This window comes from Alternaria hordeiaustralica, assembly GCF_023758085.1.
Source record: "Alternaria hordeiaustralica strain BMP 2776 chromosome Unknown scaffold_10, whole genome shotgun sequence".
Classification (NCBI taxonomy): Eukaryota; Fungi; Ascomycota; class Dothideomycetes; order Pleosporales; family Pleosporaceae; genus Alternaria; species Alternaria hordeiaustralica.
The window spans coordinates 880160-897943 of NW_026056782.1; the positions used below are offsets into that span (position 1 = coordinate 880160).

The 17784-nt window shown below is 55.2% G+C and overlaps 5 protein-coding genes across 5 annotated transcripts; 3 read left to right on the plus strand and 2 right to left on the minus strand.

Moving 5' to 3' along the window:
• Positions 1-898: 898 nt before the first annotated feature.
• Positions 899-5987, minus strand: J4E84_005877 (uncharacterized protein; the record flags this gene model as incomplete). The annotated part of the gene is made up of 8 exons (XM_049388469.1): positions 899-1037; positions 1086-4524; positions 4573-4846; positions 4903-4943; positions 4994-5320; positions 5373-5451; positions 5499-5525; positions 5574-5987. 8 exons carry the CDS (start codon positions 5985-5987, stop codon positions 899-901), a joined length of 4740 nt encoding a protein of 1579 aa, XP_049244014.1.
• An 847-nt stretch (positions 5988-6834) lies between these two features.
• On the plus strand, positions 6835-8867 carry RLI1 (Fe-S cluster-binding ribosome biosynthesis protein; the record flags this gene model as incomplete). Its single annotated transcript, XM_049388470.1, has 4 exons — positions 6835-6854; positions 6910-6934; positions 7061-7463; positions 7513-8867. 4 exons carry the CDS (start codon positions 6835-6837, stop codon positions 8865-8867), a joined length of 1803 nt encoding a protein of 600 aa, XP_049244015.1.
• Positions 8868-10097: 1230 nt separating this feature from the next.
• J4E84_005879 (uncharacterized protein) lies at positions 10098-13559 on the minus strand (the record flags this gene model as incomplete). Its single annotated transcript, XM_049388471.1, has 1 exon — positions 10098-13559. The coding sequence occupies one exon, from the start codon at positions 13557-13559 to the stop codon at positions 10098-10100; it is 3462 nt and encodes a 1153-aa protein (XP_049244016.1).
• A 517-nt stretch (positions 13560-14076) lies between these two features.
• On the plus strand, positions 14077-15258 carry J4E84_005880 (uncharacterized protein; the record flags this gene model as incomplete). Its single annotated transcript, XM_049388472.1, has 2 exons — positions 14077-14295; positions 14434-15258. The coding sequence occupies 2 exons, from the start codon at positions 14077-14079 to the stop codon at positions 15256-15258; spliced, it is 1044 nt and encodes a 347-aa protein (XP_049244017.1).
• Positions 15259-16191: 933 nt separating this feature from the next.
• On the plus strand, positions 16192-17620 carry J4E84_005881 (uncharacterized protein; the record flags this gene model as incomplete). Its single annotated transcript, XM_049388473.1, has 2 exons — positions 16192-16288; positions 16335-17620. The coding sequence occupies 2 exons, from the start codon at positions 16192-16194 to the stop codon at positions 17618-17620; spliced, it is 1383 nt and encodes a 460-aa protein (XP_049244018.1).
• Positions 17621-17784: the final 164 nt, after the last annotated feature.

Below are 17784 nucleotides of genomic sequence, written 5' to 3' on the forward strand. Positions count from 1 at the left end.
CTGATGGCGCCCGCCGGGGAAGCAAGGCGCAACAGGGAGCCACCGCTGCGAGCACGATCCTTCAGCGACCCTTGTCATTGGAGCGTCATCGCCCGAGCACTAGACACTCTCCCACACAAACCCCAGCCAGACACACACATGCCCTTCCCCACAGCCACAGCTGTCTCACTAGCAAACGTACGCTGCTGATCGCGTGACCTCAGAATACCGACAATCCTCGCGCTCCATCAAATGCCTCTGCGAATTATCAACCTGCCGCTGGAAGCTCCCCGAATATCCCTCACCGCTTGGCTTCCAAGCCACGTGTGGGCCGTTGGAATACTCTAGACAGCCCAGTAACCAGCTTGTAGGGTTGTAGAACATGAAGATTGGGCAGCAGATGACTCGCGTGATCACATTTCATCCTTCAAGAAGCCAAGGCTGCAGTCAACAATAATACCTCACCATCATCATGCAGCGAAGCGAAAGCGTGATGTGTGTAGTCCATTGTCATCTTGCACAACCGCAAGCGCTGAATCTACATGCTACTAATGATACTCTCTGCACAGAGACACCTTCCATTCTTGTAATGTAAAAGCGCACTATCCCAAGTGCCGCCATGCTCTTCAACAACCTGTACGCTCATTTTTATTTGCGCCGCCCTGCGAAAGTCATGAACACCGGGGCGCACCCTGATATTGGGCTGTCCATGCAAATACAATAGAAAGACGAAGAATCAAACAGTGCCCGTAACTAGTCATAACTCGAGTAGCCAACCGAGCCGAACACCTACGCTATGCTGCAAATATACTCGACGGCGTGCCACCGTAAGAAATCGAAAACGCCATATGCCCATGGTAGATAATGTGTAATGATGCGTGAGCATCATGTGTGTGAATGTGTGTACGTGGAGAAGTGCTCAGGCGCCGTTGTTCTGGCCGTTCGTCGGAGCCGCAGCCGCAGCTGGCCTTTCAGAGGTGACCATCTTAGTGTACATGCCCTTGACCGATGCGACAGTCACACCGGGCCGAGGCCAGTGGTGGTTGATCGTGAAAGTCCTATCATCGATTAATATATGTGTGTGAGAAGTTGATGAGAGTGCTTACCATAGACGATCCTCGAGCTCCTCATTCTGTTTGGTGTTTTGACGGATGAAGTTGCCGATAGCAACCAGCTCTTGTTTGAGGATCTTGAGCATGCCTTCCTTCTGCGGGTAGTTCTTCGGCGTCGCCTTTTTAAGGCGGCTGAGATTGTCGCGAACAGGTCGGAGCTTGCGCTCAAGGAACTCGTCTGCCTTCTTCTCCTTGGGCTTGGGTGTTTCCACGCTGCGGTCAGGCACTTGGCTCTGGCTATGAGAGCGCGGGCGGTCTTCAGAAAGGCGAGGCCGATCATCCTTAATACGCGGCCTATCAATGTCGCCACTGATCTTGCGGCGGTTCTCTGGCGTGCCGTTCCGATCAGAGGTGTGCACACGACGATCAACGCTGTCGCGGTCGCGGTCATTGCGATGGTCCTTGCGGGAGTCCGAGGGCCTGTACTGGTCGCTGTTTCTAGGGCGATCGTCACGTTTCCTATCGTGATGGCGGCCTTCAGTCCGGCTATCAGGACGTCGAATCTCGCTGCTGCTGTTTGCCCGATGAGAAGGACGCTCTGAATCCCGTCCTTGCATCTTACGTGCTAAGCCAGCTGGAGCGGGGCTAGCAGAGACGCCCTTATCTGTCCGGCGCGCAATGTTGAGCTGGTGCTTCTTGTTGTTGCGGTGATGGTTCTCCATCATGCGCTTGACATTGGGATCCGTTGTGCTCTTGTCTTTGAGTACGGTGAGCAGATAGTTCGCGCGACGAACCAGATGCACGGCGCCGGGAGACTTGGCGTTCTTCTCTTCACCCTTCGTGCGCTCCTCCTTCTTGTCGACACGATGCTCTTCGAGATAGAACTTGTCGGTAAGACCAAGCTCTGGGTCGTCACGGATGGGAATCCATGCACCGTAGCCGTGGCGCTGGATACCGATGCAAAGCATACCATCTTCGCGAGCGCCCCAGGGACAGGAGTAGCTCGCAGGCTTGATGGCATCCGGGACGCGGAAGTTGCGCCACTCGGGAGTTGCCTCAACCGCTTCCTTCAAGACGCGCATCTCGATGGGGCGCTCAAGGATGGTCTCAGCATTGACCTTCTTGACCTTGCCAAAGTCGAAAAGAACAGCCTTCTTGTCCTTCTTCGTGATTGGGCGCTTGGTCTCAGCCTCCAGGTTCTTGAGCCTAGTCTGCTCATCCTTGACGAGTTGCGTGCTCATGGAGATGATCTCATCAAGAGTGGCCTTGACGACCTCCATGTCGCGACCAACAAGCCTAGCTGCGCGGAGCATCTCTTCGCCACGCTCCTCGAGTGAACCATATCGGCAGTACGCGCCAATGAGGTTACGAGCCTCCTTTGTGTTGAGAGGCCGCTTGGGGTCGCGCTTGACGTTGTCGTCTGGCTCAGATTGCTCATCGTCGTCGGCTTCGACGTTGGTAGCCTCAAGGGCTCGCTTCTTTGCTGCTCGCTGCTCGCGTGCGCTGGCTGAGGCTGCTTTCCGCTTTCGGGGTGCGCTCTCCTCAAGAAGCTTCTGAGTCTCTTCTTCGTCTTTCCGCTGCTGGATGTCGGCCTTGACTGCCTCCAGCTCTTCTTTCGGAATGATGTCGTCCCACTCGAGGTCGATCTTGACATCAGTGTACTCAAAGTTCTTGAGGAACTCTTCGCCACCATCAGATGTAAGACCGGCAGCCTGCTCGGTCTTGTGCTCCTCAGCGTTCTCCAGGACTGAGTCAATGTCGAGCTCTTCCAGCTTTTTCTGATTGCCAGACTGCTCGAACATCTTCTGTCCGCGGCGCTTGAGGATGTTGTTAATGTCGTCGGCGGAGTTGGGCTCTGCTGCAGCACGGCTCATTTTGTCGTTGAGCTCCTTCTGCTGGCGATCGGTCACACCACGCTGGATCGTGATGAACTCCAGCATGCGCTTGTTACGAGCGCGCTCCAGAATCTCCTCTTCGATGGTGTCTTTGGAGACAAGACGGTAGACGCTTACAGGCTTCTGTTGACCAATACGATGGGCTCGAGCCATGGCCTGCAAATCCGCCTGAGGGTTCCAATCGGAGTCGAAGATAACGACAGTATCAGCAGTCATCAAGTTGATACCGAGACCACCAGCCCTAGTCGATAGAAGGAAGCAGTAGTCCTCGCTGCCGGGAGAGTTGAAGTGATCAATGGCGATCTTCCTCTCTGCTGCTGGGACTGTTCCATCTAGACGCTGGAATGGGTAGTTGCGTAGCTTCAGGTAGTCGGTCAAGATGTCCAGCATGTGGACCATCTGACTGAAGATGAGCACGCGGTGACCGTCGGCCTTGAGCTTTCCGAGGAGTCGGTCCAGTAGCATCATCTTACCACTGGAGGTGATGAGGGCCTTCAGGGTCTCATCCTTGGTCGCACCGGGCTTGACAAGTTTGTTCTCCGCGTTGGGGAAGAGCAAAGCATGGTTGCTAGCCTTCTTGAGCTCCATGACGATGTTCAGTAGAGACTGCTTGTGGCCGACTCCACCCTCATTGAGCGCCTCGTAGTTGCGCGTGAGGATGTTCTTGTAGTACTCCAGCTGGATGTCGGACAATTCGACACGGAGAATCTTCTCAGACTTGGGAGGTAGGTCGTTCTCTACCTTCTCCTTGGTGCGGCGAATCATGTATGGCTGAATCGCTGAGCTGAGTTCGGCAAGCTTGTGGCTGGCGTCCTCCGAAGCAAGGTCGACGTTCTCATCAACCTGGATCTTTCCTGGCATGAGGAAGTCCATCAGGGCAGCCAACTCTCCAAGGGTGTTTTGGATTGGAGTACCAGTGATAAGAAGTCGACATGGTGCCTTGAACTGTCGGAGCCTATCGTACAGCTGCGACTCGCGGTTCTTCAGCCGGTGGGCCTCGTCGACAGCAAGAAACTGCCAGTTGATGCTCTGTAGGAACTGCCAGTCGGCAAGAACGTACTCGTATGTGGTGAGGAGCACGTTGAACTTGATCTTCTTGGTGTTGCCGTCGACCAGGAGCTCCTTCTCTCGGATGATGCTGCGGGCTTCTTCCCTACCGGTGTAGATGACATAGTTGACATCCGGTGTCCAGTTGTTGAAGGTGTCTGCCCAGGCAGGCATGGTCGACAAAGGCACGACGCAGATCATGGGGCCGTCTTGCCTCCGATCATGCCTCAGCCAGTTGATGAAGGACACCGTCTGCACTGTCTTTCCCAGACCCATCTCATCGGCGAGGATGACGTTTGTGCCGCGACACCAGTTGTGCGCAAGGAAGTTGACACCCTGAAGTTGGAAGGACCTCAGCTGACCAAACTTGATGTAGTCAGGCTGGGTGTCCAACTTGACGAACTTCCTGCGAGTGTTCGGGTTCGCCTCGCGGGCATCGGAAGAGGGCCGGTTCGATGAGCGGTCGAGGAATCGGTCAATCTCGGATTGCGATAACCGGCTGACGAGCGACGCGGGTTCCCAGGTACAGAACTCGTAAGTCAGTCCCTTCCCTGTACAGCGTTAGGTAATCCAGATAGGGATGGGGTGAGTCGACTTACACTTGACAAAGTACTCTGTCTCGTCCTCGCCGTCTCGCGAGTCGATCACACGCTCCACGACGTGGAAGTCAAGCTGGCTCTCGCGCTCGGCTTCGCGTGCAACCATGTGCTGCTCGTACTCTTCCGGGTCGGCGTTCTTGCGGCTGTAGACGTACATGTCGTTCTGGACAGGGCCCTTGTAGTAGTTGTCCAGCTTGCGGTAGCCCTTGTACGAAGCTGCGGTCTTGTAGTCTTCCCACGTGGAGTGGTAGTGAGCCTTGTCTTGCCATTTGACCTGAGACAACGAGTTAGTACTGCGTATTTGGGACCATGGCTGTGAGCAGTGCTTACCAAGTACTCGAAATCCCGCTTGTCGAATGAAGGATCCATTTCTATTGTTTGTTAACACATGCTAGCACATGACACCACTGACTATTCTTACCTAGTCCATCCTTCGGCCGGTGGTCGAGGATCTTGTCGATGACGGGGCCAGCGTCTTCAGGCGCGGTCGCCCAGTAGTTGGGGGTCATCTCATCGTCCTCTTCCACGAACTCGTCCTCGTCTTCTTCCTCGTTGTAGTTGGCGACTTGGACAGTGCGACGTGCAGAGAATCGGACCTCGGCCTGTGATGGGGGCTCGCGGCCTGCGGCAACGGCGTGCTGACGTTGGCGTTGCTTCTTGGTAGGGATATTGCGACGGGCGCCAACGTAGCCATCCGACTCGGAGTCGGAGCCAGCTGAGCGATAGACTGGTGTGGCTTGGTTTGAGGCTGGGCAGACGGGTTAGTACGACTTCAGATGGGCAGGTGAGAGTTGACAAACTCTTCCGCGAGGCTGTCCGCTGTCGCTTGCGGGGCTGATCAGAGCTGTAGTCTTCATCATCTTCATCATCGCTATCGACCTGCAGACTGTTAGTGATGCTTCTTCCATCGACTGGGGGTCACTTACGACGCGACGACTAGGGCGGGCACGACCCTGGACTGGAGTTAGCTCATGTACATGCAGACTGGAGATGCCACGTACGCTGCGACGCAGACCATATAGCTCCGGGTTCTGTTCGATATAGTCTTCCTTCTCATCGCTAGCCTTCCGCTTCGGTGGCCGCCTTGACTCTTCTGATGAACTGCGGGCGCGGTCGCTCTCTGCCTGTTCAGACGGCGGTGACTCAGAGTCGTAGTCGCCGTCCGGCTCGCCCTCTGCATCGACATCCTCAGACGAGTCTGAAGCAGCAGCTACCTCGTCGTCTTCGTCGTACTCCTCGCCCGGCGCGTCGACATCGGAGGCTGGGTCGACTGCGGCGGCCTCTTGCGTGTCGGACTGGTCGTTGTCGCTGTGTTGGGAGGAGCTATCGGCGGTCGTCATATGGGCTGCGAGAGGCGACAAATGGCCGTTTGTGTATGGTAACGAGGCGACATGGCCTGGTGAAGAGGGCATCATGATGGACGCGGCTGTGTGGATGGTCAGTACGATATTTCGACCTTCTGTGGGCTCCGGCGGCTCGGAGCGGGTGCGTTGGATAGAGCGCAACTACGCGATCCAGAATAGCCAGAACGCGACCAGGAACCAGGGCAGTGACTTGCACAATGGAAGTCTGATGGAATGCGGTCTTGGGGGTCGAGCGCCTGATGGGAGAAAGGCGGTGGAGTCGCGCGAGCCGGAGGGTGGACGGGGAGAGAGTGCACGGTGGTGGAGGGCTGATATAGGCGCTCTTTGGGCCGCGGAAGAGCGTGTTCTACGTGAAAGGCGAGTTGCTGGATGCGTGGGCGTGGTCTGGCGATGGGATTGATGGACGCGGACAAGGCCGCCGACCGGCGATATAGGCAGAACCGCGGGTGAAGCAGACGCGACGGGAGACTCAAAAGGGAATATACATACAGTCCATGGTCAAGATACCCTCGGTGTGAGAGTCGGGTGGGGGTTGGGGGTAGGGTGAGGTGTGGGTAGATTGTGGAAGCGGAGGTTCATTGCTAGCCCTGGAGAGAGGCGCGCGCTCGGGCCTTCAACCTTGCGCCTTTGTATGCCCCAATCACAAGCCGCCAAAATCGCTGACCCAGCGTGCTCGCCAACAACGTCAGTCAACTCTTTCATTGTTCTCTCCGACCCGTGCAGTCGTTGGAGACCTTCCCTTCCCTTCACTCTCCGCCTCCAGCATCCGCGCGCGCCTCTCTCGCAGTGACTGTCGCCGAGTCCACCCACGCACTGCATTGCCGTCAGCCTCATCTCAGTTTGCGACTCCAGGGCCACCCACAACCGCAACCGCCGCAACAACAAAGCCGCCGCCAACATGTCTGACAAGCTCACCCGGTACGTCACATGTCGTGAAAGACCTCACCCACGTGTATTTGCTAACACCGTCCAGTATCGCTATTGTCAACTCAGACAAGGTACCCCACTACCCCTCCACACTCAAAAATTGATCCCCGACTAACATGAGGATGTTCGCTTGACAGTGCAAGCCCAAGGCAAGTGCCACCCCTCGGTCGCGCCTTCCCTGTGCTAACACGTCCCAGAAATGCCGCCAAGAATGCAAAAAGTCGTGTCCCGTCGTCCGCACGGGCAAGCTGTGCATCGAAGTCGACAACTCGTCCAAAATCGCCTTCATCTCTGAGCGCCTCTGCATTGGATGCGGTATCTGCCCCAAGAAATGCCCCTTCGACGCCATCAACATCATCAACTTGCCCACCAACCTCGAGACCCAGGTCACCCACCGATACTCGGCGAACAGCTTCAAGCTGCACAGGCTGCCTATGCCCCGTCCAGGCCAGGTCTTGGGTCTCGTGGGAACAAACGGTATCGGCAAGAGCACAGCGCTGAAGATCCTCAGTGGCAAGCTCAAGCCCAACCTCGGCCGCTACGATAACCCGCCAGACTGGGAGGAGATCCTGAAGTACTTCCGTGGTTCTGAACTCCAGAGTATGACACTGATTCCTGGACAAAGAAATCACTCGCTAACAACACGCAGACTACTTCACAAAGGTCCTGGAAGACAACCTCAAGGCCGTCGTCAAGCCCCAATATGTCGACCAACTTCCCAAGGCCATCAAGTCGACCGAGCGCAGCGTCGGCAAGCTCATTGGGGCCCGCAGCCAGATGGAGAACCTCGATGAGATGATTGACGAGTTGGAGCTGCGCCACATCTTTGAGCGTGACATTGGACAACTCTCTGGTGGAGAACTGCAACGTTTCGCTATTGCGCTTGTCTGTGTCCAACAGGCCGATGTGTACATGTTTGACGAGCCGTCATCCTTCTTGGATGTCAAGCAGCGTCTCGCCGCTGCCCGCAAGATCCGCAGTCTGCTCCGCCCCGACGACTATGTCATTGTCGTCGAGCACGATTTGTCCGTCCTCGACTACCTCTCTGACTTCATCTGTGTCCTCTACGGAAAGCCCGCCGTCTACGGTGTCGTCACACTGCCCGCATCCGTCCGTGAAGGTATCAACATCTTCTTGGATGGTAACATTCCCACCGAGAACTTGCGTTTCCGTGAGGAATCGCTGCAGTTCCGCATCGCAGAGGCTGGTGACGAATACATGGTTGACCACAACCGCGGCTACAGCTATCCAAACATGAAGAAGACCCTCGGAAGCTTTGAACTCAACATCGAGACTGGTAACTTCACTGACTCTGAGATCATCGTCATGATGGGCGAGAACGGTACCGGAAAGACCACTTTCTGTAAGATGCTTGCCGGCGCTCTGCAGCCCGACGGCGAGACCAAGATCCCCAAGATGAGCATCAGCATGAAGCCCCAGACCATCACTCCCAGGTTCCAGGGTACCGTTCGCCAGCTCTTCTTCAAGAAGATCAAGACCGCTTTCCTCAGCCCTCAGTTCCAGACCGATGTCTACAAGCCGCTTAAGATGGATGACTTCATCGACCAGGAAGTGCAGAACCTCTCCGGTGGTGAATTGCAGCGTGTCGCTATCGTCCTGGCCCTTGGTATGCCAGCTGACATCTATCTTATCGATGAGCCTAGTGCCTACCTCGACTCCGAGCAGCGTATCGTTGCATCCCGTGTCATCAAGCGCTTCATTATGCACTCCAAGAAGACCGCTTTCGTCGTCGAGCACGATTTCATCATGGCCACCTACCTTGCTGACCGCGTCATTGTCTTTGACGGCCAACCTGCTGTCAACGCTCGCGCCAACAAACCTGAGTCTCTCCTCACTGGTTGCAACTCTTTCCTGAAGAACCTGGACGTCACCTTCCGCCGTGACCCCAACTCCTTCCGCCCTCGTATCAACAAGGATAAGTCCCAGCTTGACCAGGAGCAGAAATTGAGTGGAAACTACTTCTTCCTTGAGGATGATAGTTGAAGAGGTTTTCCACAAACAGAACACGCCTCCCTCCCAGCGCCGCCCACAAGGGCATGTCAAGACCGGGGTGACTAAAAAGGGCAATAAGAAGCGCGGCCTGAGAGGACGCACTGTGAGCCTGCTGGATGATGATGAAGGTGCGGATGAGGAAGATGAGGAAGATGGCTGTCCCCTCATCGGCGGTCGATCTCCTGTGCTGGTTGTTTGTATGAAGTCTAGCATGCAACGTCGCCAAAGACGCGTTTCATAGTAGCCAGTCCGGGTCAAGTTAGGTGGCCGCCGAACATCTCGAGGGATAGTGCAGCATGTGTGTGGCTGACGAGTGAGAGCCAAAAGTCACAAGCAGAAAAGTAATTAGTTATTCGCTACTCGAATGTGGTGGAGGATACATGACAACATATATCCACACTTCTTCCCCCAACGTACTCGTGGTATCCCAAACCGATTGCATAACGTTTCAATCTCACAGTGATGTGATAGTTCCCGTGACAACACTCAACGTGCGATTCTACGTAGAAAGACTGGTGTATGTCGTTGCTACTTACTAGTTGTCAGCAAAAAGCAGCATCAACTAGAGTTTAATGGATATTTTTACAAGTTCGCTGATTGATGGGAACCATCAAAGGGACATTGCAAATAGAGCTACGTAGAGCGTTGCTATGCATACTAAATAGAACGAAGGCCACTGAACCTTTGTAGACTCAAATGCGACGAAATCCGGTTAGCAAATCCTACTTAGAGGCTAACTATCGCGATAGATTTCATGTACGCTATAAATTTGAGAGTTTTGAATGGATAGTTAAGTAGTTTGATGATCTTTGGATGGCGAGGAGGGCGTGCTACGTTCGGCGGGACATTGGTGAACTCGCCGCCGACAACTAGACAAGCGTCGTCTTTCATCTGTCTTTATCACGGATCTCGAGGATGAAGAAAGAGATAAACACACAAAGGGAGGACGAAGACGGAGACACAGAAAGTAAGAAGGGGGTATCCATTGTTTTTAAACTATTCAATCCAATCCACTCCAATCCAATTTTACAACGGGCATCCAGCAAGCAGCGGCGATGGGGTATATAGATGAAAAGGAACGATGATCCCATACCCAGTCCCAGACCCTTAAACCCCTTGACTCCAACTCCAGCGATGCAAATATATACGTACGTCTGTAACAAAGGGAAAAAAACGTCGTATCGCCTCTTCCCATCCCATCCAACCCATCCACCCCATTCATCAGCCCCGCCACATAAACTCCTCATCCATAGGCATCGGCGTGCGATTCGTCAATTCCAAACTCTGATTCACATACTCAGCATCCTCCTCCTCCTCACTCCTCGCCGTCGCGCTACTCAACGGCGTAGCCATAGGACTAGTCCTTGAACTTAACTCCGCATCGAGACTAGCGGACAGACTCTTCGCATCCTCTTCCGGTTGCGTAGGCAGCGGTGCAGAGTCCTGCGAAAGCTTACTAGCCCTCTTCCTCGCGCGCTCTTGTCTCGCTTCTTCACGCTGGCGCATGAGTTCCTCCTCGTGCGCTACGGCTTTGGCGCGGCGGTCTTCGACGTCTTTCCGTTTGATGACTTTACCCAAGGCGTCGGAGGCTTGAATCAGGCCGTCGATGCTGATGGCGTGGTTGGTCATTTGGTGGTTGATGTAGTGGTACACGCCAGCTGGGGTATCGCACTGCAACAACGCCTTCTCGTTCAATTTCAACAGCGCAAGTGCGATTTGGAAAAGGAACGTAGAGCCGTCGTGCATGCACAGGACGACGTCCCAGACGCGGAAGAGGGCTTCAGCGGAGAGGCAGTCAGTGAAGACGGAGAGGAACCATTGGAAGGTTAGCGCCTCCAGTTCGATTTCTAGTTCGTCGAGGTGGGTGGAGAGGCGCGGGAGGATTTCGCTGACGTAGGAGCGTAGGACGGATTGGTCGGCGCGCGAGGTGAGGAGGTGTTGGTCGTAGTAGTGCTGGGGCAGGATTTCTTCGATCATGGCGGTTAGGACCCAGAATGCGTCTTCGGGGGTGGGCATGATGAGTAGGAGGCAGGCGGTTATCAAATTCATGCCTTGACAGTAGCCAACCTCGGGGTTGCGGCGGGAGTAGGCGAGGAGTACCTCCTGTAGCTTCTGGACGCCAGGCCCTGTGCGGAAGAAGATGTTGTCGGTAAGTGTGCGAGTGATGTCCATTTGGATCTGGGTTGCAATGGTGGGGTCGTCTTCGCCATTGTTCACCAAGTCTTCGTAGTAGCCTGGCATGCGCAGATGCAGTGCGCCGCTTCCTTCAGCCCAGATCGCGGCTCTCATGTTAACTGGGATACCACCGAGAACAAGACGACGGAACTCTTGCCACTTTGCACGTCCGATTTTGCCTTTGTTCCCCAAGCCCGCGATGCCTACCAGTTCACCATCGGCGAGGAACTGCTCAGGCATTGCGTTGCTTTTGCCGTTCTCGCCAGTGCTGGCAACGTCCCCTTCACGCTTGTTCTGTGCACGCACTTTACGCAGGAAGTCGTTCCACTTGACAGTCCTCTCTCTTTGGAGATTGTCGTGCAGCTCACTCATCTGCTCTAGTAGGGATTGCACTGGGTCGATCTGTGGCGGGTACTGGCTGATTGGGGTGGACGGGCCTGGCGAAGTAGTCGTAGCAGAGAGCTCAGCATTACCTGACACAATACGCGATGGCGATGGCTCCGGGTTAACACTCGCCGTTGGTGCAGACCCTCGTTTCATCAATGTAATCTGGTTGTTCCCGATTTTGAAGTTAGAGACTTCGCCTTCTGCGGACTCTACGGTGGTGATGGGCGCCGCGGATGGAGTGTGTGAGAGGAGTTCAGTTGGATGCGTGGCTAGCTTCAGGTAATCAACCCACGTCTTGCTGGCTGGCTGATTCTGGTGATTATCAGAGTCGGAGCTGGACGGGCGTGTGGTACCATCATTCTGATCCGCGGGAACAGAGCCTGCATGTTCATGGTCCTCGTCGAGAGCCAAGTTGTTGAGTGCAGTCCTGCCGTCGCCGAGTGACTCCACATTGCTGCTTCGCTTCTGCTTGATCAGCTCAGCCGCTGCCTCACTCTGTCTCTTCTTACGACGCTGGTCATAGATGAAGCCGAATCTATCAGTCAAGTACTCGCTGCTGCCGATGAATCTATTGTGTTGCTGTACTAGCGTCGGAGGTCTTGAGTCCTCAGGCAGGATTCGGTCCATTTCCACGGGCCCAAGATTGCTCATTCCACGGACAGGCGGAGTCGGACCGAGGCTATTAGACACATTCTTGGGCTGTTCTAGCGCAGTGCTTTTTATTGTTCCATTGGGGCCCAAGGCGCGACCTCGTCTTTGGGTGCTGGCAAGCGATGACTTTGCGGATTGCGCCGTCTTGGTGGAGTCCATGGAGGGCGCACGGTCGACAACACTAGAAGCTGTGGATTTGCGGCCTCGTACTGTATTGGCCTTTGGATTTGCAGCATTGTTTCCTGCTTCCATTTTCAACGCCCAGCTTGCTAGCGATGTCGACGAAGATCTACGCGCCGAGTCTGTAGCATGGTCTGAGCTGTTGAGTCGGCGCAATGCAGGTACAGCACCGGCTGGAGGGACGAACAGATCGCTCGCGAGAGCCTTGCGCGGTGGCTTTGCTCCACTAGATGCGCGCGACCGGGTATGCCCCAGAGTCTCGGCTTCTCTGTCCACCATGCTGGCTACGGACGGTGCTCGGCTGCTCTTCTTGCTCGTCCCAGCCCAGATGTAGGTCTTCCAGTTCGGTTTCGATGTGTCGCGTGGCGCGTCCGATGCGACCGAGTTGATGGACATGACTTCTGCCTGAGGCGCCGAGGTGCCCGTGTCCATGCCCAGAGCATCGGGGTGCTCAGCTAATTCGTCTTCCATAGCCCTAGCGAGCCTGTCCTCCATGGGGTCGTCGGGGTGCAATCCAGTGGCTGCGCTGTCGCCCCTCGTCCTCGTCTTGGTGAGGCCATTGCCTGGCTCCTTGCTCTTCTCCAGCTCGCGCAGCCGGTTCTCAATGTCCATGTTGGAGACCTCGCACTCCTGCAGCATCTTCCTCAGCATGCGCTCGCGCTCTTCGGCTCGTCTCCGCAGGGCCGTGATTTGCGCATCGCGCTGGGCCAGGTCGCCAGCGAGCTGCTTGACCAGCGCCACGGCGCCCGTCTGGCGCAGCGCATCCTGTATGCTGTCGTCGCTCGCAAAGTGGAGGTTTCCAGGTACCTTGGCGGACTCAGTGGGGGTATCGTCGAAGAGAGCCGTCCGGTCTTTGGCAGACGAGGCGGCTACCAGACTGCCCACTATCTGCTGTGTCGACTTGGTGACCTTCCTGACGGTAGAGGCAGGCGTTGTGTTCTTGAGATCTGGTGGGGGAATCGCCTTGACCGTGTCGGGCGATGCAACCGTCCTACTCTCAGCATTCTTAAGGCTGTCTTCGGGCGCTGGCGTAGAGCGGAACCAGCCGTTGACGCGCGACTGTGCCGGCGACGTCTCCGGGCTAGGCGACAGTGAGGGGAAGGACGTGAGGCTCTTGGTGTCGACTTCGGGCGAGGGCGCTCTGCTGCGGCTGCGGCTGAGCGACGTGTTGGAGCTGCGCTTCGAGGGCCGCATGCGCTGTATGCTGCGGTTCCGTGGGTTGGATATGGTCGAGCTCTGCGACGCCGTGCGGACCAAGTCAACCGCTCTGGGGGGATCGATTGCCGCCATGTTTGTCGAGCGAGACTACGAGCACGCCCATCCGTATAGTCGTGTGGGTGAATGCACGGGAAAGGGGACGTCGGAATCGGAATGCGTGTGCGAATACGTTATGCGAGGTCTGCTCTTGTTCGCGTGCATCGGTTGCTACTGTGCAATAAGTGGAGAGGCAGTGCGTCATACGATATGGCGAGGCCTAGATATGTCGCCCCACGCTTCTTTGTATGTGTGAGAAAGCAAAGACGGCCAAAAACTTCCACGGCGTCAGGGGCAGACAAAGCACAAGGCGGGCTCTCTTAATTACGAAGGCGCAAGGGGCACCGCACAGCCAAGTCACGACACTTGGTGGTGTCGAACAATCATCTCCACGCGCTAGGGCTGTTTTGTGCACATGCATTGCAGCCCTACGAGCCACACGGCACCCGAAACAGCCTTCCACGGCGATCTCCCTTAATCCAGACCCTGGCGTGCCTGGACTGCCACCCTGCTAAACACTAAGACTAACAGTCGACTATGTTTCGCATGTGCCATGCCCGTTACCGACGAGGACGCTGCATTGGCGGCCGTTGCGACCCTGCAGCCGCTGTCCCCTGAGCAGGACGACGCCCTGAAGAGCATCAACGCCATCTTGAACAACGGCGAGCCCTTTGTCGACATACACGAGCTGTTCGCCCTGTATAACATCCTCTACTTCCGCAAACTGCTCCTCCCACGTGTCGAAGTCATCTGGTCGCCGCGTTTGACTCTGGTAGGTTTTCTTTGCGCGTCACAATTTGCTTTCCACGCGTCTCATCCACCACTTCTGAAGCCGCCCTCGTGTCTCCGGACCGTTGCCCCACCCGCCTTCTAGACTGCCGTGTCAAACACCGGCTAACAATAGATCCAGTGCGCTGGCATCTGTGAGCTATCCCGGGATCCCAAGACCAACAAGTTCACGCGCATCCGTCTGAAGCTGTCGACGCCACTGCTGCAGTATCGTCCTCGGTCGGATACCATCAACACACTGCTACATGAAGCAATCCATGCCTACTTCTTCATCACCACATCGTGGAAGCACTCGCGCGGGGATGACGGTACTGGACATGGCGTCGGCTTCCAGCTGCTTGCCGACGCCGTGAACAACCACGGCAACTACGAAGTTACCATCTACCACACCTTCCACGATGAAGTCGACAGCTACCGCACCCACGTCTGGCAGTGCGACGGACCTTGCAGAAGCCAGCCGCCGTACTTTGGCCTCGTCAAGCGAAGTATGAACCGAGCTCCTGGCAAGGGTGACACGTGGTACTCCAGACATCAGGCCGAATGTGGGGGCACTTATCACAAGATCCAGGAACCGGCGCCGACTAAGAAACAGCTGGATGCTATGAGTACCAAGGAGCGGGCGGGACGGCAGAAGAATAAGTTGGATGGCTGGATCAAGAAGGATGCCAAGGTGAAGGGCAAGACTTCTGATGTACCTATTGTCATTGGTGATGAGGATGAAACCTCGACCAAGTCTTCGAATGATGGGCCAAGTGTGGCGTCCGCAGTTGTAGAAGACGTAGTCCGTTCATCCACGCCTACAGCCTCGAGCGCTGGCCAGAAACGGCCGCGAGATGAGGAGCATGATCCTGTCGCGCAGAAGAAAGTACTTGTCGACTGCCCGATTTGTAATGTTCGGATAGCAGAGTCGGACATCAACGAGCATCTAGATACAATACATCTTTGAACTTAATCTTCCTAGTGCATGGTTTGTTATCCCTAGAGATGAGACTGACAAAGTCTGAAGGGCAGAAGAGGCTTCCGATGCACTACAGAGAGCAATATGAGCAAGTCTGCATATGTGTGCGCCCTAGAGGCGCAGTGAAGGTCAATTGTAAGACTTTAGGACAAGCATATCGCTTCGCAAGTACTAAAGGTGTTCGAAGAAGTATACAAGCAACCTCTGTAAAGGCAGAAAGCAGTGAGCTGCTCTTAAGTCTGTATGATGCTTCATATCTAGCAAACTAAAAAGCAGGCAATTCGACTAAGGGAAGGTAGACATGCATACAGATATGTGCAGCGTCAAAGTCCTCTATAATAAGTGTCCAGAGGCAAAAAGAATGTCGACTACCCCTCTGCTAAGAAGGGTATCAAAAAGGCAAAAAAGAATGTCGCAATTTGGCGGTACTGGGAACTGTAGACATGTTAGACGATGTCTCAGGACCACCAATGTATTGGGAATGAACGTACTCGAACCCAGGCTGGCGCGGATCTGGATCGGGACACTTAGTGTCCGCCAGCCACAACGCGACGTCATACCACTAGACCATACCTAAAGGTGCTGTTAGAGGATGTCTTATAGGTACTGCGTACAGGCAGAACTTACCACCGTGAGGTGTTATCGCATTACCCGAAGGTGATTTGATGGCAAAATCTTGAATTTCATCGTACAATACGTTGGCAAAAGCACGGGAAATAGAGCCACGAAATGCGGTTCAAGGTTCCAATAATGTCACTGAGGGGTGAGGGGCAGAGGTGGGGACCGTCACTCGCTAAATCACGTCGTTGGGAGTGATGACTAGCCTGCTCCGATCCATTCCCGCGCTCGCCGATAGGCAGTCAAGGAAATTTTTGGGGGCGCGCGACCAACACCGCAACCACCAACGCCGTCCACACCAGCATGGCCGAACCGGATGCAAAAGCCTCAGCTGCGGGCGAGGCTTCTGCCGGGCCCAGCAAACCGCAGAAGCCTCCGAATCCCGTCTGGAGAATGATGGGTGCGTGGTTTTACTGTCTAATGTGGAACACTACTAACAATTACAGGCCTGCCAAACTTTCGCTTCAAGCTGCCGTCGCGCAATTGGATGATTTTTCTTTCGATTACTGGGTCTTGGACTGCGGCGGTCATGTATGATCGGAGGCAGAAGAAGCGCATACAGAAGAAGTGGGCAAAGGTGGTGGAGCACATCGCACACGAGCCGTTGGACGTACACCAGCTGCCGAGGAGGCTTACTATATTCTTATCTGCACCGCCGGCGGATGGAATAGTACCTGCGCGCGATCACTTTCACGAATACGTCAAGCCTATTCTTGTCGCAGCGGCGTTAGATTGGGATGCGGTCGAAGGCCGAAGGGAAGGAGACGTTAGAGCTGGGTTAGCAGAGCGGATACGGAAGTTGAGGAAGAAGAGGGGCGAGGCGACTGCTGAGCCGTTGGAGCCAGGGCTTGAGGAGGAGTTGGAAGGACTCAGGCAACGAGCAGGTGTGAGCCAGTGGAGTGGACCGGGAGGGGACATCATTATCGGCAGACACACATGGAAAGAATATGTGCGAGGACTACATGAGGGTTGGCTGGGACCTCTGGACCCTCCTCCGACGTCAGAACCGTCGGTAGAGGTACCGGTCGCTGTGATCGAACCCACATCTGCGTCAACCGAAACACCCTCTGATAGCACAACACCTGGCACGACCGACGCTGCATCGCCCACCGCTACACCCGAAACTCCAAAGGCTGAAGAGGCTAAGAAGCCGAAGGAAGAAGAGAACAAACCCAAGAAGAAGAAGCAACCACCGCCATTCATCTCAACCACCGAATACCACAACGCCGTACTCTCCCAAAACTGCCCACAAGCACTCGGTCCCGCCGCCGTAGTACCTCTCCCTCACCTTCTCGGATTCTTCAACTTCCCCATTCGCATGTTCCGTTTCCTGAACAAGCGACAAGCGGCGGATGAGATTGGCAGGGAAACCGCTGCCGCTGTTCTCGGTGCATACCGACCTTTCGAGACTGCAGGCGAAGCGTCTGTCACAAACGAGCAAGACGGACACAGCCAGGCGCAGTGGGAGCAACAACGATTACTTGCACATGAAGAGCCAGATTGGTCCAAGACAGCACGAAAGCGCGAAGAAGGCGACACTAGGGAGAGGGTATGGCTAGATGAGATGGTACTGGACCCGAGGATCGCTGAGCGCATGCGGAGGTTTGCATTAGACGCTGAGGTTGAGGAGCGTGCAAAGAGTATGTCTCTAACAAAAGAAGGATCATGGTTCAGCTCACTGTGGCCGAAAGAGAAGCCCAAGGGTGCTTGGGAGGGATTGAGCGACGATTAGAGACTTGTAGATACCCATCTCACCTTCTAGAGTGTGTTATATAGTAGTGGGGTGTAAGAGTAGACGTGTATACGAAAGCATTTGACGGCTTGAATGACGCCAGTAAAATTTCAAATTCATGACGATTCTACGGAACTTAGACGGAGTTGATGGATGGATGCGCT